The 24,792-nt window shown below is 34.5% G+C and overlaps 1 protein-coding gene across 6 annotated transcripts in view; it reads left to right on the top strand.

Moving 5' to 3' along the window:
* Window positions 1–21,459, top strand: part of LOC138331437 (tenascin-X-like) — an 86,652-nt gene extending 65,193 nt beyond the window's left edge. For all 6 annotated transcript variants that reach the window (XM_069279070.1, XM_069279071.1, XM_069279069.1 and 3 more), the window contains 8 exons: window positions 5,933–6,214; window positions 7,144–7,431; window positions 9,155–9,436; window positions 10,642–10,929; window positions 13,103–13,384; window positions 14,310–14,597; window positions 16,213–16,494; window positions 18,980–21,459. In XM_069279070.1, the coding sequence (XP_069135171.1) occupies window positions 5,933–6,214; window positions 7,144–7,431; window positions 9,155–9,436; window positions 10,642–10,929; window positions 13,103–13,384; window positions 14,310–14,597; window positions 16,213–16,494; window positions 18,980–19,260 (2,273 nt within the window). In that variant the 3' untranslated portion in view covers window positions 19,261–21,459. The remainder of the gene's footprint in view (window positions 1–5,932; window positions 6,215–7,143; window positions 7,432–9,154; window positions 9,437–10,641; window positions 10,930–13,102; window positions 13,385–14,309; window positions 14,598–16,212; window positions 16,495–18,979) is intronic.
* The last annotated feature ends 3,333 nt before the right edge of the window (window positions 21,460–24,792 follow it).

Here is a 24,792-nt window from a genome sequence, read left to right as displayed (position 1 = left end):
AACCATTGATTTGTAGAACTCTGCTGCGTTGAAATTTGACCTCAATGACCTCGATACCTCTGGAAGTGTAAATGACAAGATGACACAGTGAGAAGCCACATATCCCTAGCTGACCTTGAACTTGCTGGTAGTACTCTGATTGTTCTGTAAGGGTAAGCGCACCGTTTATTTCTGAGCAGCCTTTTTCCAAAGCTGCTGCTTACTTCACCTCGAGTAATCTTGGTTCATGACCCAATGACTTGCACTGGCATGACACTATGTCATCTGGAACTACATGCAAAGAAAAGGATGCTCTGCACTGACAACTAATCCCGATTCTTTGATCTGAAGCTTTTTGTGTACCTTTTGCAAAGCTTTCTTGTAGATTGCTTTAGCCACCTTTTCTTTTTTATGTCCACAATTTAATGATGGTACAAAGGAGTCTTGCGCTGAATTGCCATCAGTTAGTGTTTGTAAAAGGTATGGCGCATTTCTTTTGGACCTGGTGTGACATACAACTTTTTTGAAATTTGACGCAGTTAATCCTTCCTTTGCGCATTTCAAACCATATACTATTTTCAGACTGACCCATTGTGCTTTCTTCAATGGATGCTATATCTTCTTGCGATAACATTAAACTATCTATGAATTCTTGATTGCTACATGTACTACAAGAAGATGATCTGTTCATGTCCTCAATAAACTTAATCACTTTTGATTCCATTGAGAATTCCAAACAATCTTGGTCCAGTGTGGTCAAAGGGTCAATGGTCTCATTTTCGTCAGTTTCCATAGGTTCTGTCAATATATCTAAAACTTGTATGTTCGGATTGATCTACAAAATAAGGAGTATGTGTCTATCTTATATGCTTTGTATTGGTGTATATTTTTATGCAAAGTAATATGCTGTAAATTGTCAAAATGATACTTTTGTAGAATACTTTTGTTATATAAAATATTACTGTGTAATATAAAATTACAGCACATGGAATGTATATGATGTTTGATATAATTATATAATTTTCCTTTAAATATTTTAAAGAAATTTTGGTTAAAACTTAATCAATTGGAGAGGGGTGTACTACGGGATTTATTGCAAATGATAACTCATTTTCAATGTGTAGAATGAAAGTTGTAGGGTACCTGCATTAACTGTTGGGTAAAGGTTCTAATGTTTTCTTCACCGGGTCCATTCTGATACATAGCCTGTCGGGGGTCAAATGTGTCGCAATACGGCCGGTCTCTGTCAGTGTCAGATTCACTCATTCTGTACCTTATGAATGAAAGTTATCATTCTAATGTTTAACACTTTTCAAATATGTACACCAACAATCTACTTAAAATCTCACAGTAATCTTATTATATTGCTGTTTGAGATTGAATTTGCATTTTTCTTTCAAAACACTTGATGTATGCATTTTGTTTATAATTATAATTGTTTAGACAGTTTAGCTGATAATGTTTGAGAAAAGCTATTTGTTGACCTTGTTGAAATTTATCTCTTGCATGTTCTGAAAATACTTTAAGGCTCATGGATTTTTTTTAGTTTTCATAGAATAATCTTAACACTTTGATTTATTTGAGTCAACAAGATGTAAACAATGTCTTATGTTAGGATTGCCCACCTTGCAGTATGTATTTTGAGTGATTGGATAGGAACAGGTTCATCATGTTGTCTAGGCCGTCTTTGCCATCTATTTTCACCATCTGTGCAGGATTTTGGTTCAAAGGCCTCAATCTCAAACAAACTTGCTGCGATATGGCGACAAGCCCCGTCCGCACAAAAATTGTGGATTTTGTTGAATGAAACAGACATTATAACTTGAACAACCGAGATATTAGTCGGTTTTCATCCAATGAAAAATTAATTCTATTCTGTTATTTTGTTTTTTTTCTTATTTGCATCAAACCCATGTCATATATTTTTATCATAACAAGTAATTTAATCTAATTGGCCTAGCCTAGCATAGTATTCTTCTGATATTGCGAGAGTATAAATAAATTAATTTGTAATCTTAATAAACATCAGTCTTTAAAAGTAAATTAACTTATGTCACTGAATACTGAAAACACTACAGGAATCCAAAGCATTGCCTACTTTGTGATAATATATGTACTGTAAATTTTAATTTTTATTCCATCTGAGATTAATGAAATACATATCATTTCCCTTACCCTCCAGGACACTGGCAGTAGGCTAAGGCAATATCACCGGTCTTTTCCATCAATATCCAAAGCTCATAACGTGTTTTGTTGAGATATGTTTTGTCCTTTTGTGTTGGTTTTACTTGACATTTAAACAAGCAATATGTGTCAGCATTGTGTAGAGGATTGAATTGTACACTTTATACATAGCCATCATTAAACAGTCTGTAATCCTCATATGACTTGTAGGCTTTTATTTTTCTGCGATCGTAATCTGATCTTCTGTGAATGAGGAAATTGAAGATGTCGTAAATAGATAAGCAAGGTATACTAGACAAATCTTCAGAAAATCCTGACACACTAAAGGGATCTGTAAACCCGAGACCCAGAGCCGTAACCTTATCTGTAACAGTAGGACATTGCTGTAAGTCTACGTCTGTTGGAAGGCCGATTTCTTCGGCTATTTCAGCTAATCTAATTAATTGGACCTTACTGTACCCCGTAACAGATATTGCTCTATCCCGTAGATAATCTCGCAACTGCGGAACTCTCATTAAATTAAAGCGTGCAGTCATTATCAAAGTTATCAAAGCGCCATGAAGAATGTCCGACTGTCACGTGACATAGTAACGTAAACAATATGGCGGATGCATAATAACGCGTTTCGGCAAATGGACTATTTAGCAGGCCTATACCATTAAAACACATCACAGTCCAGACGATCAAGTCGCATAAACGAAAGACATCCATGGTCCACAATGACAGAATGAATATTCGGGATGGAGTTTGGTCTTCTGTGAGAGAAGGAATGGATAAATTAAGGGAATAAGCGATATATGGACAGTAGGTTATGACAAGATCAAGATTATTAGTTGTATGATATCGCTGTTCACTTGCCTCTCGGTTGCTCTCATTTCGTTGGCTTCTATATACTGTTATAATCACGAGGATCTCATCACAAATCCAAGTAAGTTGGTTAAAATAGGTCAAATTTATGTCAATGACTTCTTGTGCGTGAAGGGAAGCAACTCCTATAAAATCTACAGGCTGGCGTGATGTAGAGGTACATAGAAGTTAGCCTTATTACTAAAAAGTCTAAAGTTATTTTATAAATATACTTTCTTTTGCATCATGCATTTTTTCTTGTAAATTAACATTCCTTTTTTTGGGAGGTGGGGGGGGGGGTGCTGAATGTGCAGTTTCTTTAAAGCAGTGATTCAGATTAGGGTTTTTAGGCTCTTTTGCCAGCACTCTTTCAAAATATCCTAAAGTTTTCGAAAATCCTTAATGATTCCAGTAGAGAATGTTCTAACAAAATTTTCTAAAAACTCCAAAATGTCCTAAAGAGTTTGAAACCAATCCGAAACACTGTTAAAGTCTACATTAGCTTAAATTCTATGTCGTTAGTACATAGAGCGGCTAATATAAGGCCAGTTGGTTTTCAAACACTATTCCACATTTACTCTTGAATTATATAAGCTCCTAGTATCAGCTACAGTATAAAGAAATGGTTAGAGTATTCCTGTAAATCCAAATTAATGAACATAATCCGCTATTCAGGAAACTCTTGGTTGGGATTTATAAACCCCAACATGTTTACCAACAGGATGGACACAAATCTTGATTTTTAAGATATCCAAAAATCCTACCATGGCCCGAAACATATATTATATACATTACATATCTGATACATTTTTCTGCTATGGCCCACTAAACTGCGGATATGTCATGTGTTAGCACCTGGTTTGTAATAATGATATCATTGTGACGTTTTTCTTTCAGAAGAAGCAAAACTGATGTTTGCTTCGCTATTTCTTGGGTATTTTTCTCATGTCTTTTTCCGATATGCCAGAAAACTCTAAATATCACATTAAATCCGTTTTAGTTTCTATAGGTCTAGAAATGAATAATTCGTTACTAAAGGGCTCAATATCTGACCTTTCCCTGGTTCACATGTGATGAATGCATTAGTAAGGTTGAATATGCATGCTTTACAATTACCTGTCACTGGTATTGCATGTGATGAATAGAAGAACGCACATTGTTGGTATTATCAGCATGTTACCTACCTGGTTATTCTTATTCCATATTACCGAGTTATCTGCCCTTGCGTGTAGGTAATAATTGTGACGTAATGTGTTTGCGAGCGTAACGTCATATTTTTTCGGAGAAAACGACGTAAAAAGCATATTGTGGACTTCATCATTTGATTTATTTGAGCAAATTATTATGAATTCCAAAATCATCTGGTGGCATTATATCATTGTAATTCTAATGTGGATAAGTATGCTTTCTTTAATTGAAAATTAATTCTACATTAATGTATGAAATTGGCGATATGAAAGACATTACGTGCCCATTTATTTAGTTTCCAAGAAAAGGAATTCTTCTTCGTGTTTGTTCTATTGAAACATGTATGATTACTGTCCTTACATTTACATCAGCGCAGCTGCAAGATGGTATATCAGCCCGACCCCGGATCATACGGCGGTGCTGGAAACGATGTCGTCGTATTATTTATATGTTGAACTTTTGTTGATTTTCATGAAGACTTTTGAAGTGATGTTTATTGTTAAATTCATTTAAGCATTGAAGTCACTATTTTTTAATTTCATCGTGGTATGAAAGAAATTTTGTTTGCAAACTGTGTGAATACGCGTAGCGGATTCTCACAAAAGTTTGCAAACAAAATTTATTTCATAACCGATGAAATTAAAAAATAGTGACTTCAATGCATATAATTAATTTTCCAGGCTTATTCCAGGATTATTTTTTCCAAATCGATACGCAACGTCAATGTTTCTATTGTGACGTCACGATAACGTCGGGTTTCCGCGCCATTCTCGGATTTTTTTTTTCATCGTGGAATGAAAAAAAATGAATAGGCCAATCAGAAAGCCAGAAACAAAGAGAAAATTAATTATTTGATGTTGAACTGTTCTATTCTGACATATCTCTCCAAGATGAAAAAAATTTCAACACTTGATGACAATATGAACTTTGATATCTAGATTGTAATTTACAGATGTGTACTTTTTTATCTAGCCATTGATTTATTTAATCATCTATTGACAGCATTGTTTATTGTACAAACATCATTGTGTTTCCAAATTTTAGTTGGTTTTACTTAATGTTAAACGAAGGTATCGGTCAAAAGATATCGCAACTATAAAGTCCTTCCTCTTAACATACAAACACAAACATAAGAAACAACAGACCTAGAAAATAGTGATAGACATTTAATACAAAACTTACTTTTTCATGAAATAAAAATATTTTAAAGTGAATAGTCGGGCAAATGAAGGCTAAAGTTGGTAAAATGGTTTTAATCCAGTATATTTTCTGATGAAATCGAAAAATAGAATTTCCCATCAAAATCGCTCTACATGAGAAGAATTTTTTTTTTCATATTAAAGGAATTCTAAAACGTCCTTCCGGCTGGCTATGTCTGGTTGACATTTCCACGCAGTCTCGCTTTCAAAAGAGCTGGACGAATTGACTTTTAGAACATTTCAATGGTCAAAATGAACAACCTATGCAGAAATTGACCGTAGTTTGGTATGTAAATTGTATAAGGACTTTTCGAAGGCCAATGAATTAAGACTGGGTTTCTTCGCCCGACTATTCACTTTATTGATGTATATTTTGTCAAACAATACACTGGGATTTCGATTTACATTGGTTATAACCCTTTTGATATAAAAATTTAGTAGTTGGTATCTGTGTGACCTGCCCCTAAGTGTCCCACGTACGCTCGGCAGCAAAGTGTATTTTAACATTTTAAAACTAGAATGTATTCCTTCAACAGTGCCCTCACCACCCGGTCCAATAACGCGGTATAACATCGATGTTTTTGAACCACGAGTAGATCTGTGGTGGACGGCATCGACAGGATTTGTGGAGAAGTATGAAGTGGTACTGAAGGACTGTGAGGCGGAAGTGGTGGCGGAAGTGGTCACAGAGGAAACAGAGCTGTCAATCCCTTTTCCGATCATCAACAATAAGATATCACCTGCCTTTAATGTGGAGATTTATTCTTTGGCATATGGCGTACATAGTAAACCTCAAACTGAAAGGGTTCATGTGAAAGGTTTGTGGTATACCTGGTTTTCGTTATATTAGATCCATTTTCAGAATAATTTTATTTTTGTTTTATAAACAATAAAATAATTTAGGTTTGGTTTTTGAAACATTGCCTGTCAAAATCAACTATCGAAATGACCAGAAGAATGCTTAGATGCTTAACTATATCTTTCTTTCACTCAACAAACTGCATACATTCTTTTTACATGGGCGACTTTCTTAAACAGTCGTAGTTGTTAAAGATGCTCCACCGCCGATAGAGAATAACAGTTACATATTTACCATTTGGACAATAATTGATATTTAATTGTTATTTGCGCAATTAGTACCTCATTCTTTATATATAGATTATAGTGCCATGGGCTTTCATTAAGGATGCAATTAATGATATCAAATACTTTTATTATTCTGAAGTAAAACAAGAACCTCAAACATTTCAATGATGGTAATAGTGTAAAGTAAGTACACTATGTAACTTGTGTTACTGAAGAAAAATACTCATTCGCCTGCTCCTGTTTTTTTTTTCTTTTTTAAAATACCCATTCGTATTTGGTATAGCACCTTTAATAGGGCGTTAAAAATCGATCAAACTACCTATGCGTTTTTTTTTAATCTGAAGACAATCCAAGACAGATGTGTTATTGTAAACGTGAAAATTTACGCGAAGGGGGAATTTTCGCTGATTACTCGAAGGTCGCTTGATCGCGAAAATAACCCCCTAATATTTTATACATGTATAAACTTTGTTGTTAAAAGTAGGATAGTGTATCTATCGCGAAAATAACAACACCGTGAAAGTTTTGTAATGCAATTCGTGAAATTAAGCTCTCTCGAAAATATCGACGTTTATAGTACTTAAGGATTGGAGTTGTCGTTACATCGTCTACTGAAAAAATGGAAGGAAGTCAATTAATCCGGAATAATTTTCATTTGTAGATTATTATCTGATCATTCGAGAACTTCATACCACACAAGAGGACTCGAAATCTGTGAGACTATCGTGGAAACATCCTTTCTACCGATTAGTAGACAGTTATGAGGTTCAGTGGGCAGAGAGACATTCCGATCAGTACACTGTCATGGCTGTAGACTCGGAGACGACTTCAGTTATCATACCGGATCTGAATCCTGGTAAAACTTATAAATTCAGAATGGCGTCCGTCCTACCCAAAGCCTGTCGACTAGAGGGGAATTTTCTTTCGAAGGACATCACTTTTAAATTAGGTACTGACATCTCACTTCTTTTTATTGATTATATTGTGTTATTGGATATATTGTAAGTTGTTTACCTAATATGGTCTAAGGGAAACAATTATAGCTCTTAATGTGTATGAATTTATGGTAAGGAAGTTTTACAGTTTTAACAAAAGATGTAGTACCGAAAGGATGTGTCTTCTGTGATCACTAAAATGTATCGAGTTCACCATTATAGTAACCATACTTCACAACAGCACTACATGATGGAGAATCCAAAGCGTTTTAGTGCACTTTACACATAATTTAACTTTTCATCTTATTTCGACTGTGTGGCTGGCGAGTCTTAGTACTCGCGACAGTCGGATCTTGGCTTGCCGGTCAGACATTGCTGTGCCCGTGCCATGTGCGTTTTGGTGGGAACATGAACATGCTATTGTATTGCATATTGTGGACTTCATCATTTGATTTATTTGAGCGAATTATTATGAATTGCAAAATCATCTGGTGGCATTATATCCTTGTATTTCTACTGTGGATAAGTATGCTTTCTTTAATTGAAAATTGATTCTACGTTAATGTGTGAAACTGGCGATGTGACAGACGTTACGTGCCCATTTATTTAGTTTCCAAGAAAGGGAATTCCTTCTTCGTGTTTGTTCCATTAAAACATGTATGATTACTGTCCTTACATTTACATCAGCCCAGCTGCAAGATGGTATATCAGCCCGACCCCGGATCATACGGAGGTGCTGGAAACGATGTCGTAGTATTATATATGTTGAACTTTGGTTGATTTCCATGAAGACTTTTGAAGTGATGTTTATTGTTAAATTCATTTGAAGTTGAACTGTTCCATTCTGACATATCTCTCCAAACTGAAAAAAATTTCAACACTTGATGACAATATGAACTTTGATATCTAGATTGTAATTTACAGATGTATACTTTTTTATCTAGCCATTGATTTATTTAATCATCTATTGACAGTATTGTTTACTGCACAACATCATTGGGTTTCCAAATTTTAGTTGGTTTTACTTAATGTTAAACGAAGGTATCGGTCAAAAGATATCGCAACTATAAAGTCCTTCCTCTTAACATACAAACACAAACATAAGAAACAACAGACCTAGAAAATAGTGATAGACATTTAATACAAAACTTACCTTTTCATGAAATAAAAATATTTTAAAGTGAATAGTCGGGCAAATGAAGGCTAAAGTTGGTAAAATGGTATTAATCACAGTATATTTTCTGATGAAATCGAAAAATAGAATTTCCCATCAAAATCGCTCTACATGAGAAGAATTTTTTTTTTCATATTAAAGGAATTCTAAAACGTCCTTCCGGCTGGCTATGTCTAGTTGACATTTCCACGCAGTCTCGCTTTCAAAAGAGCTGGACGAATTGACTTTTAGAACTGGTAAAACACGTGGCTTTTCCATAATTTCAATGGTCAAAACTGAACAACCTATGCAGAAATTGACCGTAGTTTGGTATGTAAATTGTATAAGGACTTTTCGAAGGCCAATGAACACATTAAGACTGGGTTTCTTCGCCCGACTATTCACTTTATTGATGTATATTTTGTCAAACAATACACTGGGATTTCGATTTACATTGGTTATAACCCTTTTGATATAAAAATTTAGTAGTTGGTATCTGTGTGACCTGCCCCTAAGTGTCCCACGTACGCTCGGCAGCAAAGTGTATTTTAACATTTTAAAACTAGAATGTATTCCTTCAACAGTGACCTCACCACCCGGTCCAATAACGCGGTATAACATCGATGTTTTTGAACCACGAGTAGATCTGTGGTGGACGGCATCGACAGGATTTGTGGAGAAGTATGAAGTGGTACTGAAGGACTGTGAGGCGGAAGTGGTGGCGGAAGTGGTCACAGAGGAAACAGAGCTGTCAATCCCTTTTCCGATCATCAACAATAAGATATCACCTGCCTTTAATGTGGAGGTTTATTCTTTGGCATATGGCGTACATAGCAAACCACAAAAGGGAAAGATTAAGGTGAAAGGTTTGTAATATACCTGGTTTTCGTTATATTAGATCCATTTTCAGAATAAGTTTATTTTTGTTGTATAAACAATAAAATAATTTAGGTTTGGTTTTTGAAACATTGCCTGTCACAATCAACTATCGAAATGAACAGAAGCATGCTTAGATGCTAACTATATCTTTCTTTCACTCAACAAACTGCAAACATTCTTTTTACATGGGCGACTTTCTTAAACAGTCGTAGTTGTTAAAGATGCTCCACCGCCGATAGAGAATAACAGTTACATATTTACCATTTGGACAATAATTGATATTTAATTGTTATTTGCGCAATTAGTACGTCATTCCTTATATATAGATTATAGTGTCATGAGGTTTCATTAAAGATGCTACAAAAAATAATATAAAATAATTTATTTCGCCTTTGGTGCATGCGCAATCAGTACTTCATTCCATATAGGATATAGTGGCACAGGAATTTTTTCGGGATGCAATTAATTATTTTTTTATATTTTTAACGTGAAGTAAAATTAGAAGCTTAAACTTTTCAATGGTGGTAATGGTCTAAAGTAAGTAACTTTTGTAACTGAAAAAAATACTAAATCGTCTGCTCCTGTTTTAATAGTGAAAAAAATAGCATTTGTCACGGTGGAGCATCTTTAAGGATGCAATTGATTATTTCAAATACTTTTATTATTCTGAAGTAAAACAAGAACCTCAAACATTTCAATGATGGTAATTGTATAAAGTAAGTACACTATGTAACTTGTGTTACTGAAGAAAAATACTAATTCATCTGCTCCTGTTTTTGATATATTAAAATAACCATTCGTAGGTGATACAGCACCTTTGATAGGACGTTAAAAATTAGTCAAACTACGCATGTGGTTTTTAAGACCTGAAGACAGTCCAATAAAGATGTGTTATTGTGCACGTGGAAATTTACGCGAAGGGGGAATTTTCGCTGATTACTCGAAGGTCGCTTGATCGCGAAAAAATAACCCCCTAAGATTTTATACATGTATAAACTTTGTTGTTAAAAGTATGATAGTGTATCTATCGCGAAAATAACAACACCGTGAAAGTTTTGTAATGCAATTCGCGAAATTAAGCTCTCTCGAAAATATCGATGTTTACAGTACTTAAGGATTGCAGTTGTCGTTACATCGTCTACTGAAAAAATGGAAGGAAGTCAATTAATCCAGAATAATTGTTCATTTGCAGATTATTATCTGATCATTCGAGAACTTCATACCACACAAGAGGACTCGAAATCTGTGAGACTATCGTGGAAACATCCTTTCTACCGATTAGTAGACAGTTATGAGGTTCAGTGGGCAGAGAGACATTCCGATCAGTACACTGTCATGGCTGTAGACTCGGAGACGACTTCAGTTGTCATACCGGATCTGAATCCTGATAAAACTTACAAATTCAGAATGGCGTCCGTCCTACCCAAAGCCTGTAGACTAGAGGGGAATTTTCTTTCGAAGGACATCACTTTTAAATTAGGTACTGACATCTCACTTCTTTTATTGATTATATTGTGTTATGGGATATATTGTAAGTTGTTTACCTAATATGGTTTAAGGGAGACATTTATAGCTCTTAATGTGTATGATTGTATGCTAAGGAAGTTTTATAGTTTTAACAAAAGATGTAGTACCGAAAGGATGTGTCTTCTGTGATCACTAAAATGTATCGAGTTCACCATTATAGTAACCATACTTCACAACAGCACTACATGATGAAGAATCCAAAGCGTTTTAGTGCACTTTACACATAATTTAACTTTTCATCTTATTTCGCCTGTGTGGCTTGCCGGTCAGTCTATAAGACTCTTTCATATGTGGATATGAAGGATAGGGATATTCTACCCGAGGGTCACAATATGTAGTAAAACCCGAGGCATGCCGAGGGTTTTGCAACATTTTGTGATCCCGAGAGAAGAATATCCCTATCCTTCATATCCACTTATGAAAGAATATTTTTCTTTCATACCTCGACGTTTTATTGCAATTTTACAGCTATAACATCCGGCCATTTTGAAATAAAGTCGAAGAAATCCACGACTGGAAGTCAATTTTCCATACAAGAAAAATTACGTGATAATTCAACCCAAATTCCGTTGTTTGTATCTTTTATAGTAAAACCAGTCGTATTTGTGAAAAAAATGTTTAAATTTTACCGAGGAAATAGAGATTCTGTTGACGCCGTGACGTCACGAGGCTTTATTGCATGGGTAGCCATGCAATACAGCCTCAGGCGACATAAATGTATTGCCCTGGACCAGCCAGTATTACACCCGCAGGTATGAAAGAAATTGCTGTGCCCGTGCCATGTGCGTTTTGGCGGGAACATGAACATGACATTGTATTGCATATTGTGGACTTCATCATTTGATTTATTTGAGCAAATTATTATGAATTCCAAAATCACCTGGTGGCATTATATCCTTGTATTTCTACTGTGGATAAGTATGCTTTCTTTAATTGAAAATTGATTCTACGTTAATGTGTGAAACTGGCGATGTGACAGACGTTACGTGCCCATTTATTTAGTTTCCAAGAAAGGGAATTCCTTCTTCGTGTTTGTTCTATTAAAACATGTATGATTACTGTCCTTACATTTACATCAGCCCAGCTGCAAGATGGTATATCAGCCCGACCCCGGATCATACGGAGGTGCTGGAAACGATGTCGTAGTATTATATATGTTGAACTTTGGTTGATTTTCATGAAGACTTTTGAAGTGATGTTTATTGTTAAATTCATTTGAAGTTGAACTGTTCCATTCTGACATATCTCTCCAAACTGAAAAAAATTTCAACACTTGATGACAATATGAACTTTGATATCTAGATTGTAATTTACAGATGTATACTTTTTTATCTAGCCATTGATTTATTTAATCATCTATTGACAGTATTGTTTACTGCACAACATCATTGGGTTTCCAAATTTTAGTTGGTTTTACTTAATGTTAAACGAAGGTATCGGTCAAAAGATATCGCAACTATAAAGTCCTTCCTCTTAACATACAAACACAAACATAAGAAACAACAGACCTAGAAAATAGTGATAGACATTTAATACAAAACTTACCTTTTCATGAAATAAAAATATTTTAAAGTGAATAGTCGGGCAAATGAAGGCTAAAGTTGGTAAAATGGTATTAATACAGTATATTTTCTGATGAAATCGAAAAATAGAATTTCCCATCAAAATCGCTCTACATGAGAAGAATTTTTTTTCATATTAATGGAATTCTAAAACGTCCTTCCGGCTGGGTATGTCTGGTTGACATTTCCACGCAGTCTCGCTTTCAAAAGAGCTGGACGAATTGACTTTTAGAACTGCTAAAACACGGGGCTTTTCCATAATTTCAATGGTCAAAACTGAACAACCTATGCAGAAATTGACCGTAGTTTGGTATGTAAATTGTATAAGGACTTTTCGAAGGCCAATGAACACATTAAGACTGGGTTTCTTCGCCCGACTATTCACTTTATTGATGTATATTTTGTCAAACAATACACTGGGATTTCGATTTACATTGGTTATAACCCTTTTGATATAAAAATTTAGTAGTTGGTATCTGTGTGACCTGCCCCTAAGTGTCCCACGTACGCTCGGCAGCAAAGTGTATTTTAACATTTTAAAACTAGAATGTATTCCTTCAACAGTGACCTCACCACCCGGTCCAATAACGCGGTATAACATCGATGTTTTTGAACCACGAGTAGATCTGTGGTGGACGGCATCGACAGGATTTGTGGAGAAGTATGAAGTGGTACTGAAGGACTGTGAGGCGGAAGTGGTGGCGGAAGTGGTCACAGAGGAAACAGAGCTGTCAATCCCTTTTCCGATCATCAACAATAAGATATCACCTGCCTTTAATGTGGAGGTTTATTCTTTGGCATATGGCGTACATAGCAAACCACAAAAGGGAAAGATTAAGGTGAAAGGTTTGTAATATACCTGGTTTTCGTTATATTAGATCCATTTTCAGAATAAGTTTATTTTTGTTGTATAAACAATAAAATAATTTAGGTTTGGTTTTTGAAACATTGCCTGTCACAATCAACTATCGAAATGAACAGAAGCATGCTTAGATGCTAACTATATCTTTCTTTCACTCAACAAACTGCAAACATTCTTTTTACATGGGCGACTTTCTTAAACAGTCGTAGTTGTTAAAGATGCTCCACCGCCGATAGAGAATAACAGTTACATATTTACCATTTGGACAATAATTGATATTTAATTGTTATTTGCGCAATTAGTACGTCATTCCTTATATATAGATTATAGTGTGATGAGGTTTCATTAAGGATGCAATTGATTATATCAAATACTTTTATTATTCTGAAGTAAAACAAGAACCTCAAACATTTCAATGATGGTAATAGTATAAAGTAAGTACACTATGTAACTTGTGTTACTGAAGAAAAATACTAATTCATCTGCTCCTGTTTTTGATATATTAAAATAACCATTCGTAGGTGATACAGCACCTTTAATAGGACGTTAAAAATTAGTCAAACTACGCATGTGGTTTTTAAGACCTGAAGACAGTCCAAGAAAGATGTGTTATTGTGCACGTGGAAATTTACGCGAAGGGGGAATTTTCGCTGATTACTCGAAGGTCGCTTGATCGCGAAAAAATAACCCCCTAAGATTTTATATATGTGTAAACTTTGTTGTTAAAAGTATGATAATGTATCTATCGCGAAAATAACAACACCGTGAAAGTTTTGTAATGCAATTCGCGAAATTAAGCTCTCTCGAATATATCGATGTTTACAGTACTTAAGGATTGCAGTTGTCGTTACATCGTCTACTGAAAAAATGGAAGGAAGTCAATTAATCCGGAATAATTTTCATTTGTAGATTATTATCTGACCATTCGAGAACTTCATGCCACACAAGAGGACTCGAAATCTGTGAGACTATCGTGGAAACATCCTTTCTACCGATTAGTAGACAGTTATGAGGTTCAGTGGGCAGAGAGACATTCCGATCAGTACACTGCCATGGCTGTAGACTCGGAGACGACTTCAGTTATCATACCGGATCTGAATCCTGATAAAACTTACAAATTCAGAATGGCGTCCGTCCTACCCAAAGCCTGTAGACTAGAGGGGAATTTTCTTTCGAAGGACATCACTTTTAAATTAGGTACTGACATATCACTTCTTTTATTGATTATATTGTGTTATTGGATATATTGTAAGTTGTTTACCTAATATGGTCTAAGGGAGACAATTATAGCTCTTAATATGTATGAGTTAAAAGTAAGAAATACAAGTTTTGATTAAAAATGTAGTAAATCGAGGGACATTTTACTTTAGGTACTAGCAGGCCGAGTTTAATTTGATGCTGAAAAGAAGGCAAAATAGTAGAAATGGATATAGCTATGCGTTTTCTATATATATACTTCACAGTCTTCACTAACACCGGTAAAATGTAGGATGAACAACTAATCAGCTATACCATTATATAAAGAGGCATTTTTTCTGCCTACACGGTTAGATAACATAGATCTAAATATTGAATGCTGTACAAACTTTGTCCACTGGTTTTAAACTGAACTGTAATACGCACATTCTTGCTTTTTTATTCTTGCTTTATCTACGTGCTGCCTGCTGAAGTGCTTTGTACAGTATTGTTGCATAGCTTCTGCTTTGTTTGCCGCGATAATGACACAACTGCAACACCTCTTTAATATTTTGTTAAAATATAGGACGTGAAATATTATACAAATATTTCATGGGTTACTGTGCTCTAGTTCATAATATTTAACCCGAGGTGATGGTAATCAACAAATGTTATATTGCACGAGGCCAAAGGCCGAGTGCAATATAACATTTGTTGATTACCATCACCGAGGGGTAAATATTATGAACTAGAGCACAGTAACCATGGAATATTTGTTTTATTACATAATCACCAGTTTTTCAGTTGAATATTTTTTTATAAAATGAATACGACAATCACTTAACAAAATCATCAAACCGTACCGTACGGAAAAAACTTAATATCCTATTAAAGATTGACGTATAGCCCACGTACGTCACGTTTTTGGATGTCTTATTGTCTGTTTTCACATTATTAGACCTGCTTGCAGCCTTTTGATCTAATACATTCATAGTGTCCGTCCTTTACTCGGTACAGTAAACGTCTACATGACGTGTTTGATTCGAGATCTATAAATCCAACGCAAAATTGAGCGTGAACCTTTGTGACGTCATAATAACGTAACTCACTGTTACTCGCACATCCTCGGAAGTTTTCTACAAAACTAGACAACAACAGCAAGGTGTTCCTAAAGCCGTGCAATGTAACATCTCGAACCGTGCAATATAACGTTTCCATGGAAGCGTGCAATATAACTTCGAACCGTGCAATATAACAAGGTTTTATTGAACGGTCGGTGTAATAGTTGAAAATATTATATTTCTTCATATATAGATTTGTGTAAACAAATTATGTAATAAAATATTTTAACTCTCTTGTCTTTCCGGTCTTTCTCCAATGAATATTTCTCTCTCTTTTTTTCTCATTTATTGTCGCACACTCACTGAACTTTCACGTTTTGCTCTGACATAGTCTGGGTGGATATTACGACAGTACTAGTAACTCTTAAAATATCGATGATGGGTCAAGGGGTGGATATAACGACAGTGATAGTAACCTCTTGAATATCGAAGATGCACATAAAGAGGAACAGTTTTTATTAATATTCGTTGTCGATACCGTAAAGCATAACAAAACTTTTTTTTTCTTTTCGTAGGACCTAGTAAGCCGGGTAATGTCGATCAAATAGCAAGTACCATTACATCGACATCATTCGACTTGCACTGGAAAGCTTCTGAGATACTTGTGGATCACTACATCGTGAAGATTTCCGGGGATTCGTCATTTAGGGCAGAATACAAGACAGAAGACCAAACTCCATCAGTTCGGATAGAAAACCTGGAGGTGAACACTTTGTACCAGCTGGATATATACGCTGTCAGGGGCAACATGAAAAGTGAGGCTCGAACGGAGGTGCTGAAGACCAAAAACATACAAGGTCTGTTGATTTCGTGGGGATGGAAAATGGGATGTTAATTTTGTTAACTTCGTGGGGATGAGAGATGGGATGTTAATTTTGTTAACTTCGTGGGGATGAGAGATGGGATGTTAATTTTGTTAATTTCTTGGGGATGGGTGATGTGATGTTAATTTTAAATTCGTAGGAATGAGAGATGGAATGTTAATTTTGTTAATTTCTTGGGGATGGGTGATGTGATGTTAATTTTAAATTCGTAGGAATGAGTGATGGAATGTTAATTTTGTTAATTTCTTGGGGATTGGTGATGTGATGTTAATTTTAAATTCGTAGGAATGAGAGATGGAATGTTAATTTTGTTGATTTCGTGGGGATGGAAAATGGGATGTTAATTTTGTTAAATTCGTGGGGATGAGAAATGGAATGTTAATTTTGTTAATTTCTTGGGGATGGGTGATGTGATGTTAATTTTAAATTCGTAGGAATGAGAGATGGAATGTTAATTTTGTTAATTTCTTGGGGATGGGTGATGTGATGTTAATTTTAAATTCGTAGGAATGAGAGATGGAATGTTAATTTTGTTAATTTCTTGGGGATTGGTGATGTGATGTTAATTTTAAATTCGTAGGAATGAGAGATGGAATGTTAATTTTGTTGATTTCGTGGGGATGGAAAATGGAATGTTAATTTTGTTAATTTCTTGGGGATGGGTGATGTGATGTTAATTTTAAATTCGTAGGGATGAGAGATGGAATGTTAATTTTGTTAATTTCTTGGGGATGGGTGATGTGATGTTAATTTTAAATTCGTAGGAATGAGTGATGGAATGTTAATTTTGTTAATTTCTTGGGGATTGGTGATGTGATGTTAATTTTAAATTCGTAGGAATGAGAGATGGAATGTTAATTTTGTTGATTTCGTGGGGATGGAAAATGGGATGTTAATTTTGTTAAATTCGTGGGGATGAGAGATGGAATGTTAATTTTGTTAATTTCTTGGGGATTGGTGATGTGATGTTAATTTTAAATTCGTAGGAATGAGAGATGGAATGTTAATTTTGTTAATTTCTTGGGGATGGGTGATGTGGTGTTAATTTTAAATTCGTAGGAATGAGTGATGGAATGTTAATTTTGTTGATTTCGTGGGGATGGAAAATGGGATGTTAATTTTGTTAAATTCGTGGGGATGAGAAAATGGAATGTTAATTTTGTTAATTTCTTGGGGATGGGTGATGTGATGTAATTTTAAATTCGTAGGAATGAGAGATGAATGTTAATTTTGTTAATTTCTTGGGGATGGGTGATGTGATGTTAATTTTAAATTCGTAGGAATGAGTGATGGAATGTTAATTTTGTTGATTTCGGGGATGGATGTGATGGTAGGAATGAGGGAATGTTAATTTTGTTAATTCGTGGGGATGAGAAATGGAATGTTAATTTTGTTAATTTCTTGGGGATGGGTGATGTGATGTTAATTTTAAATTCGTAGGGATGAGAGATGGAATGTTAATTTTGTTAATTTCTTGGGGATGGGTGATGTGATGTTAATTTTAAATTCGTAGGAATGAGAGATGGAATGTTAATTTTGTTAATTTCTTGGGGATTGGTGATGTGATGTTAATTTTAAATTCGTAGGAATGAGAGATGGAATGTTAATTTTGTTGATTTCGTGGGGATGGAAAATGTGATGTTAATTTTGTTAAATTCGTGGGGATGAGAGATGGAATGTTAATTTTGTTAATTTCTTGGGGATTAGTGATGTGATGTTAATTTTAAATTCGTAGGAATGAGAGATGGAATGTTAATTTTGTTAATTTCGTGGGGATGAGAGATGGGATGTTAATTTTGTTAAATTCGTGGGGATGAGAGGTGGGATGTTAATTTTGTCATTTTCGTGGAGGTGGGAGATGGGATGTTAATTTTGTTAACGTCATGGGGATTGGATATGGCATTTTATTTTTTAATTTCGTGGGGATGGGAGTTGGGATGCTAATTTTGTTATTTCGTGGGGGTGGGGGGTTCCAATAATGTCATGTCAACTCCCATACATTCAATATTTATATTGTTAACCATCGCGAATAATTGACTCTTCAAAATAACAAGTAATTAAAATTTTCGTTAAAAAGTATTTCAATGTGATAAAATTCACAAAATGATTGGCTAAGTGTTATATGATTGCAATATGAACATTTAAATTAGTAGTAAGATTATTTTCGTTTTTTTTATCATCATTCTGCTAAAAAGTGTTGACTTTGGTTCGAATTTAAAGTATGCAAAATAAAAATAAACTGTTTAACTGTATAACAGGAATATACCCCAGCCTCCCTCAACATGCAGACATTCACACAAGCAGCGCATTGCATTTAACAAACAAACAAACCATTAATCTAGCGCTTCTTCGGTCAGGATAGTTACCCTACAATCTGATTGATAGCACTTATAGTATTTTTCTGTACAGTATATCAAAAATAGTTTACTGAAAGAAAGAAATATGTCGTAAATTTCAGTTCGTTGGGGATGTATGATGACGGCCATTATGGCAGGCGGATTTGCTGCTGTTGGCGTATCTGCCTTTGCACCTGCCCTTGGCGCTTTCGGATTCGGCGGTGCAGGAATAGGAAAAGGTACCTGGGCCGCATACTGGATGTCGACCTATGGGGGAAATGTAGCCTCCGGGGGACTTTTCTCTACTCTACAATCTCTCGGAGTTGTCGGCCTTACGGCCTCGGCTAAAGCAGCAATAATAGCAACCGGGATGGCATTGGGATGTATCGTGGAAGTGGTGTAACATCGATTTATAAGACTCTTTCATATGTAGTTATGAAGGATATGGATTTTCTATCCGAGAATAACAAAATGTAGTAAAACGCCAAGTTTGCCGAGAGTTTTACAACATTTTGTGATCCCGAGGATGAAATATACCTTTCCTTCATATCCACGTATAAAAGAGTATTTTTTTTCTCTCATACCATGTGTTTATTACAACTTCGCCATTAAAAAAGAAAGCTGCGACTGCAAGGCAATTTTACATACGTGAAAATTGCGTGATATTTTGAACTCAAACTTTATCAAACAAATAGTAATTTTGTTGACCCCGTGACGTCACGAGGCTGTAGTTCAGCCTCAGCCGACATGTGTGACCAGTACTTTACACCCATATGGGAGATAAACCTGTACTACACCGTACGTGTGAGAGAAATGTCCTCTAATTTAGAAACAAGGACCTGTTAATATATGTTATTATTTGGATAGTTCATGATCAGCTTAAGGGCGGTTTTTGTGATAACCCGCGAAATGCGTTTAAAACGCAAAAATAAAAAAAAAATTACTTATTTGATTACGATGAATATGAATCCAATTCCTATAGTTTAGAAAGTGGGTTTCTTAATGCTTCTGGTGGTAACAATGCATATTTTTCATTAAGAATTATTGTGACCGCGATGGATAGATATAAGTAAAGTGCATTTCTTAGGAACTTAATAAAAATATTAAATATTAGTTTCGCTTTATTTACCTTGGGTATAGTCACATATTTAGACTTTCGTGTAGTTAAACAGTATGGCAATATGAACATAATTTTATTTTATGTTTTGGAGACTTCACAAGCAAAAAAATGACATATTTAGAAACATTTCATATTATTCCTGATGAAACGAACAAAATTTTAAGATAAAATTTATTACATAACTACAAAACATACATTTCGAAGAATTTCAATGTCAAAATGTTTTGTAAAAAATCAACGTGATTTATTTTGATAAGTTATCTAAACAATTCATGTCAAAGTTTTTTTTTTAATTTCGTGTAGTTGTGAAAAACATATACATATTAACAATCTTATGAAAACCAGTTCTTCAAGCGTAAGCGTATTGAAGAGTTGGTTTTAATCAGATTGATATATTAGATATTTAATTATATTAACTACTGGCAAAATGTAAGCAGAAACTATAGTGTTTCAAATCAAGGCGCTATTTTGATTTAAACATATTTTAATGTTATTTTAAGTACAGTAGGATCGGACAATAATTGACTCTTCAAAATAACAAGTAATTAAAATTTTCGTTAAAAAGTATTTCAATGTGATAAAATTCACAAAATGATTGGCTAAGTGTTATATGATTGCAATATGAACATTTAAATTAGTAGTAAGATTATTTTTCCAACGTATATTACCCACGTTACAGTGTTGAGTAAGTTTAATCAAAATTTTTTTTCGATTATTCAGATTCTCGTTAAAAATATACTGTAAAAGTGGAATTATTCGCGACGTGGGAATTTTCGCATATTTTATTTTCATTAAATCTCCGTGAATATATCCAGGCACAAAACATATCACAAAGTTCCAATCTTGACATATGATATGATTATGTGGATGATAAATGCATAGAGCGCAAATAATCAGATTGAGAAGAGTTTGAAAGCTTCCTTAGCTAAAGTATCCACTCTTTAATAAATCCACGTTTACGGTAAAATTGGAAAAGCTAAAATTAAATTAGAAGAATCTCACTAATCTCCAGACTTGTGATTTATTTATTGAAAGTACGAATTTTTTCCTTAAGCTTGGGCAATCTACTTGCCTTTGAAGTGTTTATTTTGTAAATCAAAGTCATAATGTTGATTGTATTATGATGAAGGTGCCGGTTTCGTACGTTGTACCTGATCCTACACAATGCTATATATTAGTATATTATGATATTATGTAGGGTATATTCAGTGTTGAATGGAATTTCATACATATCAATTTAACAGATGTGTACATCTATTTGCGGAGATAAACATTTGCGATTTCCATGCATCGAGCAATTTGCGAATGTATATCGCACGCGAAATAAAGTTGGTGTACAGTAAATGTGTTTAAATTTAAGTTTATTTACGTAGTCCCCAGTGTCTCTCTAGAGACTCTTATGATATTCTTGTTTTTTTTTTGTTTGATTATCAGTTTGTATATATGTTGGTTTGTTTATCAAATAAACAACTAAAGCTCGTTGCTTTTCTTGTTAGTTTTATTTCAGAAAACACCTAATGACAACATATTGTAGTGTTATTTTTAAAAAGATATGAAATAAAAATATCTATACATGCAGATCCACAGCTAAAAAGTCTGTCCAGTGGTCAACCTCTTAGAAGGCTTTGAATCCGTGTACCTGTGTACATTATCTCAATTATTATTACACCAGTAATATTTGACATGCCGTCGCCATTTTGTTGGGGAAAAGCGAGGTAACTCTTGAATCCCTGTACATATTTGGGACGCATTTCATACTAATGCAATAGGGACGAAGATTTCTAGACACCATTCAATCCAAGATATTTAGACACCAATCACACTCTTTTCGTTTTTTATTACTATTTGCCATATGGAACTGCACATATTCATCTGCCACAGTGGTATTTTATAGTGTTATAGTACTGCAGCATGTCACCGAAGACACATAATAGTCACATAATACTGACAACGGACAAACCAGTTGTCCCTCTTCATACTGAGCAGTACGCAGGATCAGCAATTACCACTTTTGTAGATTGTGGTGTGTCACAAAACATACAGACATACACACCGCTACACATCACACACACCAAGGACCGTTATTAAATGACACTGGTTGTTTGTAGAACATTAATCTTATAAACCCAACCATTTAAAGTCGACCTCGTCTATACATTTTGGGAGGCTGCGGTATATTGGTGTTGTACCTCCTTGTTAGGGAACAAAAGTAAATTTTATGTTTTAGGGAGATCATTCTTGGATAATATAAATTAATTATTTACGGAAAAAACTGATTTGCATCGTTTAGACACAACTCAAGAGACCAATAAGATAAAAAACACATTATTCTTTAACAACAGGTATGTTTTGAATAGTTATAAAAGTTACCAAAACAATGTTAGAAATATTGTACAATTGTCTTCGTAAAAGTAATTCTCACCTTTCCTTAATAATTTTTCTTTTAATTAAAAGTCTCATGAGTGTTTTATTGAAATCAAAATAATCTTAAACCAATTTGTAAAACATAAATCTAAGTCATCGCTCCTTGTTTGAATGTTCTTTGTGTCAAAACACATCTCTGATATACAATCTTTAGCTTTCTCTGTCAAACAGTGAAAATATCCACGATCAAAACATAGATCCCTTATTTGACATAACAAATGGGCGCTCGGGGTCTTTGACACTTTAATACTTTGATACCATTATTTCCGAGTCAATACACATACCTACAATTCAAAATATTTCCGTTTGGTATTTTTATGAAAAATAAACGCACACGGCTGAATAGTAATCAAATATGTGTGAAGTGTTATTGTAGCGGCTGACTGGAGATATTGTTGTTAAACTTCGGCTTGTTAGCTTTCAATCCTGCAACTTTTACAGTCAATGTTTTAATTTCAAAAAGATTTTATTCATTTTTGTACATCAAATGGATTTGACGTCAGACTACGCCTATTTAAGTCCTTTCCAATTAAGTTATAAACATATAAACATTCTGCATTCACTAACAGCACATGTTCAAACACCCTGACAGCGGCGCATTGTAACTATAATCGCAATACAAAGTGTATTGCAATATCATATTTACGAAGAAAACAATGATGAACCAAAACTTGAATATTGCAAAATAACTGATTTGTAATATAAACCACCACCCTGTATCATAAGGTAATATGTAGTCCGAAATATGGTGGGGTTATTTTATTTGTGTTACAGGCCTGTAGACCTATGGTATAATGGATTTGTACTTGGTGGTGTATCATCATATGTAAAACCTGCTAATCTAGTTACAATGATACTATAATGATAACTGCTGTGGAAACTCCTCTAAGCACATCGAATTAAACATGTGCATCTGCAGCCAAACACTTTCAATATCTTAAAATGATTTTCATTTCGAAACTGCGCAGTGCAAACAAATTCGATATGATTCGACGACAACTCATCAATTTGCCGTTTGTCCGGTGCAGACGTCATAGCTAACGATTTCAAAATTCAATATCGTCATCATTCATATGTACTTTTCCAAGATACATGTCTTTTCTTTAAAGGTTCATACATTTTATTTTCAATAGTATTTTCTGCACATGCAATGGTCTTTGTGAAGTTGCCAAATGTACTCGGATAAACTATACTATTTGGAAGTGAACAGGAATTCAAGAAGAAAATTTGTCAAGAAGATAAATTTAACAGCCATTGTGGTTGTTATTACTTTTCGAAAATTTCGTTTTCTTTCAGTCTTCTGGCTACTTAGCATACGCAAGTGCGTCGATGGGATACATATTTATCTATCGGAGTGCTATAAACGAAAAACGTTCTGTTCCTTTTTTGAAAGTTGCAACAGTAATGGCTGAAATTTGCTGCCTAGATTGCTATGGAAGTTTCTTTTTAACAAATATTCATCCGCCAAACAACACTGAATATCTTGCATGTTTTCCTTGTAAAGAATAAGAGGGACACTACCACTCGATTGCATGATTTTGCTCATACGTTAAGGCTAAACAAATGTGCGTGTAACAACAGCCCAACTGTCTCTCAAAGTAAGTATTGATAATAGATTTATCGAAAACAACACAACTGCTTGCAAATGTAAGATTTACTGTAAACCATCTCTGTTTCGCGGCTACTAAATTTCGCGATCTCCATTTAAAAAACAAGATCGCGAAGATTAACGTTCGCGGATTTAAAATTTGAATATGAATTGCTATCAATATACTGTAAATATGATAAAAAAAATCTGAATTCTCAGAGATCTACTTTCACGAACTTACTTGGATCGAGAAATTCGCTTAAGTAAATCGCACGCAAAAGAAAGTTGATTTTCAGTAAACAAATCAAATAGAATTGTATACTTGGTCTACAAATTTTCCTTTAAATTCGAAAGTAATTACAGATAGGTAAATCTCTTTATGAAATAATCTCGGACCTCTTTAAAAGTGTAGCACAAAGAATAACAGATCCTTGTCAGGAATTTACCCCCGGAGAAATAACAGTAAACAAATTATAGCGTATTTAATGTCTATTTATAGAACAATGATGTTTTGAACACATTAGGACCAAGTTGGTCAGTTATACGAGTGTGCAATAAGTTAAAGTGGTTGTATGTGTCAAATCAACTGTAAAACATTAAGAGGTCACGAGCTCATGTTGGCGATAATTGATGGATTGGAAAGGCTGGAATTTAAATTCAAGTGATTTTTACCCCTTTTAAAAGTAAAGTATCTATGAGACCTTGGGCTATTGTGATTGGGTTATCAATTATACCCCTTAAGTACGGGGTAATGGCGATTAGACTAATGTATCGATGTTTTCTATATAACGCACTATCATTGC

Source organism: Argopecten irradians, chromosome 9 (assembly GCF_041381155.1).
Source record: "Argopecten irradians isolate NY chromosome 9, Ai_NY, whole genome shotgun sequence".
NCBI lineage: Eukaryota > Metazoa > Mollusca > Bivalvia > Pectinida > Pectinidae > Argopecten > Argopecten irradians.
Note: the sequence above shows the minus strand (reverse complement) of the source record. Positions and strands in the feature narration are given on the sequence as shown.